Source organism: Mastigoproctus giganteus, unplaced genomic scaffold (genome assembly GCF_048544385.1).
Source record: "Mastigoproctus giganteus isolate SK-2022 unplaced genomic scaffold, ASM4854438v1 scaffold_53, whole genome shotgun sequence".
Lineage (NCBI taxonomy): Eukaryota > Metazoa > Arthropoda > Arachnida > Uropygi > Thelyphonidae > Mastigoproctus > Mastigoproctus giganteus.
In genome coordinates this window covers 25,375-38,704 of record NW_028328330.1, presented here as the reverse complement: position 1 = coordinate 38,704, position 13,330 = coordinate 25,375, and the positions used below count along the sequence as shown (strand labels likewise).

General features: G+C 40.0%; 1 protein-coding gene across 1 annotated transcript in view; it reads right to left on the bottom strand.

Annotated features, from left to right (window-relative positions):
* LOC150074844 (kunitz-like toxin PcKuz1) overlaps nt 1-13,056 on the bottom strand; it is a 60,259-nt gene extending 47,203 nt beyond the window's left edge. Inside the window, exon 1 of the mRNA XM_090389471.1 lies at nt 12,887-13,056. Within this exon, the coding sequence (XP_090245597.1) occupies nt 12,887-13,037 (151 nt within the window). The 5' untranslated portion in view covers nt 13,038-13,056. The remainder of the gene's footprint in view (nt 1-12,886) is intronic.
* Nucleotides 13,057-13,330: the final 274 nt, after the last annotated feature.

Genomic DNA, 13,330 nt, shown 5'->3' with positions numbered 1-13,330 from the left:
GAGCTAGGATAAATATGTTCTTCAAAAATTCTGTTGAAAAATATTAAAAGAATTTGCAAAGCAGTATTATTCAAGTGTTTTAGCATAATATAAAATATACCATCAGGGCCAGCTGCACTATTGGGTGCTCTGTTAAGAGCATCCGTTAACTCGGATATAGTAAAAGGCTGATTATATGGAAGAGACAGACCGGTGCTGAAATTTAACTTATACCTTTCTGCTACCACTTTAATTTGTTGGAATGAAGCATCATATGAATTTTCTGCTGAAATTTTTGCAAAGGCTTCAGCAAAAGCATTTGCTATGTCTTTGGGGGAAGACAGTTCCTGTCCATTACAGATCAATATTGGAGAGGATGACAATGGATATTTGCCATTCAGATGTTGGATTTTGCTCCAGATTAATCTTGTATCGGTGTTTTTGGTGATAGTGGAAGCAAACTGTATCCAGGAATCTTTTTTGGCTTTCCTTCTTATTTGTCGTGCTTTAGCATTTAATTTCTTGTAATTTATAAGGTTTATAACAGTGGGATGCTTGCGGAAGATATTCCAAGCTTTGTTCTTTTCTTTTTTTGCTCTATTACATTCATCATTCCACCAGTAGTTTTTGCACCTGCGTGGATGGGTCGACGACTGAGGAACAGCTTTGTTAGCTGCTGCTAGTATCCGTTTAGTAATATGGTCATTAGCTTCATCTATTGACTGGTTCAGAATGAAGTTTTTATCTAAAACTGTATTTAAAGAAAATTTTTCCCAGTTTGCCTTTGTGAATTTCCATCTTCTGCGAGTTTCAGGATAGGTGGTGGTAGTTTGGAATTTACAAGTAATTGGAAGATGATCACTATTGTGGGGATTATTCAATACAGCCCAATGTATACTTGGGTACAGAGCCGGGGAACAAATAGATAGATCTATGGCTGAAGTATTTCCTGAAGGAAAATGAACATGAGTGTGTGCACCGGTGTTCAGCAGAGTTAGATTTTGTTTGTCCAGTAATGCTTCTATTAGCTGCCCTCTTTTATCCATATGGAGACTTCCCCATAATGGGTGGTGTCCATTGAAATCACCCATCAGACAAAAAGGAGGTGGTATCTGGGCAAGGAGCTCATCAAAGTCTCTGAGTATGTACGTTTGGTTCGGCGGAAGATAAATAGAAATAAGAGATAAAGATATTCCAATTTCTATTCTTACAGCAACAACTTCTAAATTGGATTTTAAAGGGATTTGTCTAGACGGAATAGTAACAGATACCAAAACCGCTACACCTCCATGGGCTGCAGTTGCTGCATTCCTATCACGCCTGTACAAAATATATTTCTTTATTGAGGGGGTCACTTGTGGAGTTAAAAAAGTTTCCTGCAAACAAATGCCTGCTGGATTGAAATCTCGGATTAGGTCAGAAAGTTCATCTATATTAGTACCTAGGCCTCGACAGTTCCATTGTAAAATGCACTTCATTATTTAGTTTTAGTGGTAGGATGATCCGGTTGCCTTTTAGAGGCAGTAGGCTTATTGCGATCTATTTTAATTTTATCTTTTTTAGGAAAGGTAGGCCGTCCAGTGTCCATGTCTTCTTCGGCATGAATTTCTAATATAGGTTCTTCTTCAGTTTTGTCATCTGTATCCATTTCTGCAGTATTAATCTGGGTTTTAGTAGAAGATTCGGCATTTGTCATCCTGGTCTCACTTTGTGACTTGATGCCACTAGTGGTGGGGATGGAAATTGGGGTATTACAAGTCTGGTCTCTGTTGTGTTGCTTCAAGGATGGCTGAGGAACTGAAAGCTGAGCTCTAGCCCATTCAGCAAGTGATATGTTCGGTGGAACTGAGTCATTGGTTTGTGTAGCAATTGAACGATATTTCTTTGTAACATCTGCATATGTACGTGCAGGAGCATCTTTCAGTATTTGTCGTCTCGCTTCCTGATAAGTCACTTTATTTTCAACTTTAAATTTCTGTATTTTTTTCCCAACTTTCCATAGCTCGCAATTTCTAGAATATGCAGGATGATCTTCCCTGCAGTTAGGGCAAACTGGAGATGTAGCAGTACAGTCTGTTTGAGTGTGATCCTGGGATCCACATTTTGGGCATATTGTGTTTCCTCGACATGTTGCCTGAGAGTGTCCAAACTTCTGACACTTATAACACCGTATTGGATTTGGTATGTATGGGCGGATATGGCAATTAAGATAACCAGCTTTTACAGTATTTGGTAAGTTTGGGGTATTGAATGTGAGAATTATACTGCGGGTTGGAATGAGATTTCCGTCTCTACGAGTCAAAATTCTCTTAGCTTGTATGACCTTTTGGTCTTTAAGTTCTTGTACAAGCTCCTCTTCTGTTACATTCAATAGATCCCACTCAGAGATAACACCTTTGGAACTGTTTAGGGTTGAGTGGGGAGATATTTTAACAGGGATACCACCAAATGTTGTCATCTTTAACAATAATTCTGAATGTTTCGACTGTGTAGTTTCCACCAGCAAATCCCCTGACTGTAACCTTTTGACCATTTTAGGTGATCCAGCAGCATTTTCTAGAAATCTCTGTATAATAAATGGGGAGAGTTTGCTCACTGGTTGACTAGTCAAGGAATGGATAATCAGGAAAGTTGGATACTCAGGTTGATTATCTACTTTTAAGCGCTTATGTTGCGCACTACCTTTATCAGAGTTATACCAATCTATGGTATTTGAGCTTGAAGGCTCTAAGGCTGGATAATTTTCTTTATCCATGTCGGCTCCTTTTCGCCCTGGGGGATTAGCAGCAGAATCGGATGTATTCCGATCGCGTCTATAGATCGAGTAGTTTTTGATGGAAATGGAAATTTGAGGAGTTAAATAGGTTTCTTGCAGGCAGAAACCAACTGGAGAGTAGCGATTAATTAAATAACGGATGTCATCAATGTTTCCACGAAAGCCTCTGCAATTCCATTGCAAGATATTAGACATTATTTGAATTTAGAGGAAGAAGCTGTACCTGATGTGGCTGTCTTATGGCGTTCTGGCTTTGGTTTTTCTCTTTTCGGAAAGGAAGGGCGACCAGTGTCCATCTCTTCTTCAGCAAATATTTCCAAGATTGGATCTTCCTGTTTGGATGGATACTCTGCCTCCATCGATTTGTCTTGGATAATCTTTTTTGAAGACGAACTATTACTATTTGTAGTGGCATTCACTGGCGGAGATTGAGATTTTGCTGGTATTGTGAGAGGCGTATTATTTGCTTGGTCTGAGTGCTTAACGGCACTGGACTGTTGCTGAGAGAGAACAGCCCGAGCCCAGTCAGAGATGGAAGTGTTTGAAGGTACGGTAACATCGGTTTGTGTGGCAATGGTTTGATATTTTTTTGTAATATTGGCATAGGTACGGTTAGGTATACTCGGTGCAATTAATTTTCTAGCCTCCTGATAACTAACTCTGTTTTCAACTTTATATTTAACAATTTTTTTCTCTGTTTTCCACCTCTCACATGTCTTAGAGTAGGCCGGATGGTTGCCTTTGCAGTTGGGACAGATCATTTCTTTCACCGAACAATCACTTTGAATGTGATCGGAGGGTCCACAGTTTGGACAAACTGGGTTGCTTCTGCACGTTGTTTGAGAGTGGCCATACTTCTGGCATTTATAACATCTCAACGGATTGGGTATGAAAGGACGAGTGCGGCAAAGTAGATATCCAGCTTTTATTGATGTGGGTAGGCTTGGACTGTTAAATGTAAGAATGATATTTCTGGTAGGTGTGAGAATATTGTCTTTTTTTATCATAATTCTTTTTACAGCTATTACATTTTGTTCCTGAAGCTCTTCTTTAATTTCTTCCTCCGTCACATTCATCAGGTCCCAACTGGATATTACACCCTTTGATGTATTTAGGGTTGCATGTGGAGTTACTTTCACTGGAATACCAGCGAAAGTTGTCTTTTTAAGTAATTTTTCAGAGTGTTTGCCATTTATAGTTTCAATAAGTAAGTCCCCTGATTGCAGTCTCTTAACCGTCTTGGGAGACCCTGCAATACTTTCCAGGTGTTTTTGGATTAAAAAAGGGGATAGCTTACTGAGAGGCTGGTCAGATAGCGAGTGCATGATTAAGAATGCAGGTAAGTCTGTCGCCGAGGGATTGGTTTTCAACCTCTTTGCTTGCGACGAATCATGGTCATTTTCTGTGTTTGGCCGACAGCTCGACGGCTCTAGAGTTGGAAACATACTTTGTTCCATGTTGGCTCCTCTTAGCCCCTGGCAGATAAACTTTTCTGCCAAGGTTACCGGCCCCGCCACGGGGAGGCAGGAGCAGTGCCTGGTGTGACCAAGCGAAAAGTAGTAAGTGGTTAGTAGTAAACTAGAAGAAATAAAGAAAGGTGCCTTTCCTTTCTTGCTCTGTACAAGTGTTTTTGTAACAAGAGCTGTTTTTAAATGAATAGATTTATTAACGTGAAGAACTCAAAATAACTATAAATCACTTTTGAGAAATCGCAGTAATAGCACAGAGAAATCGCTCAGTCACAATCGCTTGGCACCCGGGGCCGCCAATGCATTATTACAGGCTTAATTTCGTTCAGCTTGTTGGTAGGGCACCCATTCCAATATTCTTGCCAACGCGCGCATATTTTTTTGTAGATCAGTTGCTTGCAGTCTGTATAGGGGACTGACAAGCGGATGCGACTTTGTGGCGTTGCTAATTTTGCGGCTGCATCAGCCAAATCATTGCCTCTAATACCAACATGACTAGGGATCCAACAAAAGCGAATATCAAATTTTAACTCTAAAAGGGAGTGTAGTATTTGCTGCACCCGACATAATACTGGGTGAGTGCTTTTCACATTGGATAAGGCCTGTAATACGCTTAGAGAGTCCATATATAGCATGCACTTTTGGTACTGGTGGGTTTTTATATGATCCAACGCCAGTTCTACTGCGTGTAGCTCTGCAGTGTATATGCTACATTCACTTGGAATACTATTGCAGATTGTTTTGCTTGGGAAGACACAAGCAGATCCCGCAAAGTCTTCAGACTTCGAGCCATCTGTATAAACCGGCAAGAATTCGGAGTATTCGGCAAGGTGCGCTGCAAAGAGTTGCCGATATATACATGGCGATGTGTTAGCTTTCAGCCAACTCCTAAGACTGAAGTCACAAGATGGAGATCGTATATTCCAAGGGGGAAGAACTTGCTTGACTGATGTGGATATATTATCCAAAGTGAAGTTAATATCATGAAGCAGCTCTTGAATCCTGATACCAAAAGGCCGATTGGCAGTTCTACGCGTATCATATAGACTTTCCCACCGTGGCATATAAATAGATGTCCACGTAGGATGGTCAGGCAGGGATTTTATTTTTATAGCATATTGTAACGACAATTGCTGACGTCGAAGCATCAATGATGGCTCATTGGCTTCAACGTATAGACTTTGGACAGGCGAAGTACGGAAAGCCCCCGTGGCAATCCGAATGGCTTTATGGTGGATTGGGTCAAGCCATCGGAGTACAGAATTTCTAGCAGAAGAGTAAGCTTGGGAACCGTAGTCAAGTTTGGAGCGAACGAGTGCTCGGTAAAGACGCAATAATGTGCTTCTATCTGCTCCCCAAGAGTTGGAGGAGATAGCACTGAGCATGTTCAAACCCCTCATGCATTTTGCTCTAAGCTGACGGATATGGTGTAGGAATGTGAGTTTTTTATCAAAGATAAGTCCCAAAAATTTTGTTTCTGCTACCACAGGAATTGGGTTTTGTCCAAGTCTGAGTTCCGGGTCAGGATGTAGATTCCGTTTCGGCAGAAATGCACGCAAACGGTCTTTTGGGCAGAAAACTTAAACCCATTGGTTAAAGCCCAGGAACTAAGGTGATTGACTGCTTGTTGCATTTGTCGTTCAATAACTCTCATGCTACAGGAGTGACAAAAAATACTAAAATCATCAACGTACAAGGCACTATTTACTGAAGGAGGAAGCTGTTTTGTAATGGAGTTAACTTTGACTGCAAACAGCGTAACACTGAGGACAGAGCCTTGGGGAACTCCTTCCTCTTGACAAAAAAGGCGTGACACACTAGATTTAACACGAACCTGGAAGAGTCGTTTAGATAAAAAATTCCTGATAAAAACAGGTAGGTGGCCTCTCAGTCCAAAAGAATAGAGGTCTTTTAAAACACCATACCTCCAGGTTGTGTCATAAGCTTTTTCCATGTCAAAGAAGACTGATACCAAGTGCTCACGCTTTAAAAACGCATCACGAATCACTGTTTCCAGTCGGATTAAATGGTGCAAAGTGGATCGATTCCTTCGGAAGCCGCATTGAATCTTGTTCAAATGGTCGTTTGCCTCAAGGTAATATATGAGGCGAGCATTCACCATTTTTTCCAAAATCTTACATAGGCAACTGGTCAGAGCAATTGGACGATAGCTGCTAGGAATTTTGGGGTCTTTTCCTGGCTTTGGGAAAACGAGAACTGCTGCCCTACGCCAAGAAATGGGAAATTGATCTTCCAAATAAATTCGGTTGCAGAGATGTAGCAACAGCTCTAGAGAGTGAGATGGAAGGTGTTTTACCATCTCATACTGAATTTCATCTGGCCCTGCGGCACTCACTTTCGAAGTAGCAAGTGCAATGGTTAATTCTACTTCACTAAAGGGCAGATTATAAGCTTCGGCTTTGCTTGAAGGGAACTTGAGTTTTTGTTTCTCCACTTTCTTTTTTAAAACTAGAAATTCAGCAGAGTATGAAGTTTCAGCAGATGTGTTTTAAAGGTAAGGGTGGTCTGAGAACACGTGAACTTTTAACCAAAACGATAGGTAAAATATTTTCAAATCAAAACTTTGTCGTTGTTGTTGTTGTTGTTGTTGTTGGGTTTTAACGACACATAGGCTACTTGGGCCATATTGTGTCTTCTAATGGTGAATATGAAATAACAACTATATTTTATGATATATTTGTATCCGGTTTAGGAAAGTAAATAGTTCCTTTTTATTAGGATCATCTCCCAGAATCTGCAATAAATTTATTGATGACTGTGTTTTAGCAATTGATTTAAAAGTATCTAAGCGGATGTTCTGAACTGTACATCTGTCGAGTACAACTGTACTCGACTCAGTTGTACTCAGTTGTACTCGACTCAGTTGTACTCGACTCAGTTGTACTCAGTTGTACTCGACATGATGTACATTGTGGAGCGTTGTCATTAGTTAATAGATACAGGTGAGTGAGATGAGTATGCCCAATCCTGAGCCTTCCTAAAATTGTTTCTTCTCGTCTGCTTTTCTGGAAGCTGGAGGGCCACAGCTTTGGTTCTGGTTTTATTTGGTATAATTTGTTTCCTGGATAACCTCTCCAGATTAGTGACTAGCTATTGTAACATGCTTTATGGATAATATGTTTATAATCAGTATATGGGGTTCGAAAAATCTGCAAAAGAGAAGTATCTGGTTGTTTGGCTGCAAGATCTGCTCTTTCATTTCCTGCTATCCCAGAATGACCTGGAATCCAACAGAATGTTACAGTTTGGTTTGACTCATTACACACAAGTAATTTAGAATGGATTTGTTTTATTACAGGGTGAGAGGAGTTGGTATTACTATTTACGGCAGAGACAGCACTGAGCGAGTCAGTGTATATTAAGGAAGATGAAATTTGAAGTTGAGCAATGTGACCTAGAGCCAAGTTAATAGCATAAAGCTCAGCAGTGAAGATACTGCATTCTACAGGTAATGAGACAGAAGTGGTGAAAGATGGAAAGACTGCCGCAGCGCCTACTTGAGTCTCAGTTTTTGATCCGTCTGTATAGATCTTACAGGCCTGTGAATTAGAAGCAGAGTGAGCTTCATGTAACTGTGCGATATTGAAGGGACACAAGGTGTTCTTTCCCCACTCTTGAAAATAGTCATCGTAAATTGAGGGATATTTGTCCACGATGGATCAGGCGGTGTTATGTCCTGATATATATTGCCTATTTCAATATTCCACGTTTGAGTTAGTTCTTTAAGTCTAAGTGCAGCAGGTCTGTTTTCATTTGGTTTACTGTTGTAAAATGAGTCCCATTCGGTATTGTACAGACATCTCCAATTCGGGTGGTAGGGAATACTGCGGATTTTTGCGGCATATATTAAAAGCAATGTTTTCCTCCGAAGATGTAATGGAGGTTCGTGGGCTTCAATGTAAAGGCTCTGGACTGGGGAGGTTCTGAATGCCCCTAGAGAAACTCGAAGGGCACTGTACTGGATGGTATTTAACCGCTCTAAAGTACTCTTCCTCGCAGAGTCATACACTGGAGAACCGTAGTCCAAACGGGACCTGATGAGAGCTCTATAAATATGGATAAGCGTATGCCGATCAGCGCCCCATGACATGGATGACACACACCGAAGGATATTCAATTTCTTCAAGCAGATGGTTCGAAGATAGGCCACATGTGCTTGAAAGTTCAGTTTTCTATCTAGTACCAGGCCAAGAAAGCGGACAGTGTTAACTAGAGGAACCGACACATTTTTTATCTTTAACTCAGGATCAGGATGAAATGACCGGAGTTTGCAGAAATGAGTGGTAGTGGATTTCTGTTCAGCAAGATGGTATCCATTGATTAAAGTCCACGATTCTATTCTGTTTAGAGTAATCTGTAACTGCCTTTCGATGGCATTCATATTTTGTGATTGGCACGATATGGTGAGGTCATCTGCATACATATATACTTCAATAGTTTTTGGAAGATCTTCCAATATATTGTTGACCCTAATTGCAAATAGCGTTGGACTCAGTATTGAACCCTGTGAGACACCCTCTTCTTGAATATGAGATATTGATAGGAAGTTTTGATATCTGACTTGAAAGGTACGTAACTTTAAAAAATTCTGAATAATTTGAGGTAGATAGCCTCTCAACCCTAACTGATGCATATCTTTGATAATACCATGACGCCATGTGGTGTCGAATGCTCTCTGAATATCTAGGTTGACCCTAACTAAATGTTGTCTCCTGATGAAGGCGTTACGTATGTTGGATTCAATTTTGACAAGTAAATCTAGGGTGGACCTGTTTTTGCGGAAGCCATATTGGTGATCAGAAAGCAGATTTTGGGAGTCTAGAATCCAGGTGAGTCTCTTGTGCACCATCCTTTCGAAGATCTTGCCCAAACAGCTGGTCAATGATATTGGTCTGTAATTTTGAACTTGAGAGGTATCTTTTCCTGGTTTTGGTATTGCACAAATATAGGAATGACGCCATGAGAGAGGATATGTGTTTTCTGAGAAGATCCTGTTATAAAATAGCAATAGTGTGTACAGATCAGCTTCACACAAATGTTTAAGCATTCTGTAGTGAATGCCGTCTGGTCCTGGTGCACTATTTGGAGATTTACTCAAGGATTCTTTGAGTTCAGCTATGATAAAGGGCTGGTTATATGGAAGTGGGAGATTAGTGGAAAAGTTCAACTTTTTACGTTCTTCATTAGTTTTAATTCTCTGAAAAGCAGTCGCATAAGTGGTAGAGGCGGAAATATTATAGAAAGATTCTGCTAAAGCATTTGCGATGTCAGTAGGAGAAGATAGGTCTTGCCCATTCCACTGTATTATTGGAGAATGTAACGGTAGAAATTTTCCATTCAGAGCTTGTATTTTTTTCCAGATAATTCGAGTGTCAGTATTTTTGTTAATAGTTGAGGCGAATTTAATCCAGGAGTCACGTTTTGCTTTTTTCCTAATTTGTCTTGCTTTGGCTCTCAGTTTTTTGTAAACTATAAAGTTGGCGGTAGTGGGGTATTTGCGAAATTGGTTCCAAGCACGGTTTTTTTCTACTTTCGCTATGGTGCAATCTTGATTCCACCACTGGTTTTGGTGTACCCGCTTGCTCTGGTTGGATTTTGGAATAGAAATTTCGGCTGCTCATAATATATGGCTGGTAATGTGTTCTGTTACGTCATCAATATGTTGTTGCTGTACATACTGTTTGTTTAGTAGGACACAAGTACAGTAGTTTTTCCAGTCTGCTTTGTGGAAATTCCAAGATATACGGGCTTTGGGGCATGATACGACCTGTATTTGAATTGAGCTGATGATTGGAAAATGGTCACTGTGGAATGGATCATTCAACACCAACCATTCCATACTTGGAAAAAGAGATGCTGAACAGATAGATAAATCTATGGCAGATGTTGTGCCTGCAGGTAATTGAACATAAGTTGGAGAGCCAGTGTTTAATACAGTCAGATTATGGTTATCTAGGAAAGTTTCAATTAATTGGCCTCTCTTATCCATAGTGGGGGATCCCCACAATGGATGGTGACCGTTAAAATCACCGAGTAAACATACAGGAGGTGGCAGTTGTGTTAAAAGGTTGTCAAGTTCAGTTTGGGTGCAAGGATAATTAGGTGGTATGTAAACAGATGCAAGGGTTAATGATATTCCCATTGCTATCCGAACTGCTACAACTTCTAGGGAGGTTTCTAGTTGGAGATGTCTTGATGGTATGGTAGTTTTGACAGGAATACCTACCCCTCCACGAGAAGAAGAGTCAGAATCCCTGTCTCGCCTAAACATAGTATAGTTTTTGAATTTGAGTGAAACTTTTGGTGATAAAAATGTTTCCTGTAAGCATACTCCTAATGCGTTAGTTTGTATGAGTAAATCATTCAGGTCATCTATATTACTGCGTAATCCTCTGCAGTTCCATTGTAGAAATTTGTTCATTGCTTGGGTTTATTTGACGAAGATTGATCTGACTGTTTTTTCTGAGGTTTCTGCCTGCTTAGTTTTGATTTTTCATTTTTGGGAAAGGTTGGGCGTCCTGTATCCATGGTGTCATTGGCATGTAATTCTAGGACTGGTCTTCGTCCTCTGACTGAACTTCCATTTGAATGTTGCTATAGCATGGTTTCATTGTCTTTTGATTTTCAACGCTAACAGATTTTGTTCTTTCGGGCAAGGTTGAGATGGCATCAGTTGGGATACTGATTGGCGTGTTGCTGGTTTCATTAACTGTAGATTTTTTATTGCACATTAGCATAGTTTTGGCCCAGGTGGCAAATGAAATGTTTGGTTCTATGGAGACATCTGTTTGAGTTGAAATTGACCGGCTGTTTTTAGAGACCGATGCGTATGATCGGCTATGCATGGTTAACAGTATTTGCTTCCTTGCTTCCGGGTATGTGACTTTATGTTCCACCTTATATTTCTGGATTTGTTTGCCTGTTTTCCAAAGGTCACATGCTTTAGAAAAGGCAGGATGGCTTCCTTTACAGTTAGGGCAACTAGGAGTGGCAGCTGTACAGTCTCCTTGGGAATGCTCCTTAGAGCCACAAATAGGACACACAGCATCGCCTCGGCATGCCGTCTGAGAATGGCCATACTTCTGGCACTTAAAGCAGCGAATGGGATTTGGGATGTAGGGCCGAATCTTGCAGCTTAAACAACCTGCTTTAACAGAAGATGGAAGTGTCGGAGTACTAAATGTCAAAATGACGGACCTGGTTGGTAGTAGGTTCCCATCTTTTTTGGTCATTATTCTCCGCGCATGAGTCACTTTTTGTTCCCTGAGTTCTTGTATTATCTCTTCTTCTGACACTGATAGTAAGTCCCATTCGCTGATAACGCCTCTAGAGGTGTTAAGAGTGTTATGGGGCGTAACTGACACTGGAATACTGTTAAATGATGTTAATTTTAACAGCTTCTCTGAGTGAGTTGTCTTAGAAGTTTCAATTAGAAGGTCTCCAGATTGGAGACGCTTAACCATTTTAGGAGATCCACAAACCGATTCTAAACATTTCTGTATAAGAAAAGGCGATAGTTTGCCAACAGGTTGTGTGGATAATAAGTGCATTATAAGAAATGCTGGCACGTCATTATTCTGATTTTCCGTCCTTAGTCGCTTCGGACGATTGGAGTCACGGTCGTTGTCAGGAATTTCTGATCTCGAGCCCGAGGGCTCTAATGGTGGATAGTCACTTATATCCATGTCGGCTCCTTTTGGCCCTGGGGGTTTACCTTTACCACCCAGATTACCGGCCCCGCCACGGGGAGGCAGGAGCAGTGCCGCTTGTGGCCAAGAGTAGAGATTAGTTTAGTTAGTAGAAGTACTAAATTAAATAAAAAGGTACTTTCCTTCTTCTGGGCTCACTTCTTAAGTGTTTTTAGGAAAATGAAGCTACTTAACGAAAAGGTTTAATAAGTAATGGAGAAAACAAATGAGAACCTAGTCGCTTATCAAAAAACGCTCTTTAATCGCACGAGAATCGCTTGGCCACGGAAACGCTTGGCACCCGGGGCCCAAAACTTTGTCAGATGAATGTTCCTTTACTCTTATTTTGTAGCATTCCCAATTTTGAACAGCCATAACTCAAACAGTTTGGAATCGGGTCAGTGCTGATATAATGTTTTTCAATCGAAATAGCGCGAGGTATTACATTCCTGAACCTATATGATGTGCGAATTTTTCAGGATTCACTGTTAGTAAATCATTTGGGGTTTTAATTATAGCTACACTTACCTGTAATTCACACGTGTTGAAGAAGCTCCTTGATTGTCATGGATTGTTTTCTGTAAGAGTTCAATAACATACTTATTATTTTTTTTTGTTTTGTTTTATACATTAAAAAAAATCAGATATAAGCAAGAATTAAAAAGATGTGACAATTTATCTGAGGAAGAACCGACTTGAAGGAAAGTTTAATTTTGAGTCATTAGCCTGGGTATATTCTTAAATATATCCATTTATTCAGAAACGATAAGTCACGGAATATCGATATACGAATATAAAGTTCTAAAATAGTTGGTTTAGACATTTCGTGGATTATTCAATTTTAAAACTTCCCTGTTACTAGCTTATTACTGAGGCGAAAAAATCTAGCACTTTAAATGGACTGCGCCCAGATAATTTAGTTAAAAATTGTTACAAAATGAACTACCACTTACTTATACAGGTGCACCGACACTCCTCCTCAGATTTAAAGTTGTTGCCATTTCCATGACAGCCACCGTAAGTGAAATTCTTACAAGTGCATGTCGTATAATCATAATAGAAACGAGGCATAAGTGCCAAGCATGGTCCTGAGAACTCTTCCATGCTGCATACGTCGGCACCAGCTACAAAACGAAACAAGACAGATAAAACGAGACACTTATCAATTTCAGCTCAATCGACCAAATTAGTTAAGCTTGACTCCTGATTCTAGTTTAATTAATTTCAACTGAAAAAATTGAACTAATTACACAAATCAAACTAAATTGTGAATTATAATTTATTGTCTGAAATTTTGTTTTTAAATTATATGTCATCCAAAACAATATAATTTGCGAAACACACAAGCGCTTCTCTTCCAACTCTTGGATATTAAGTATAATTCTTAGATTTGGTGG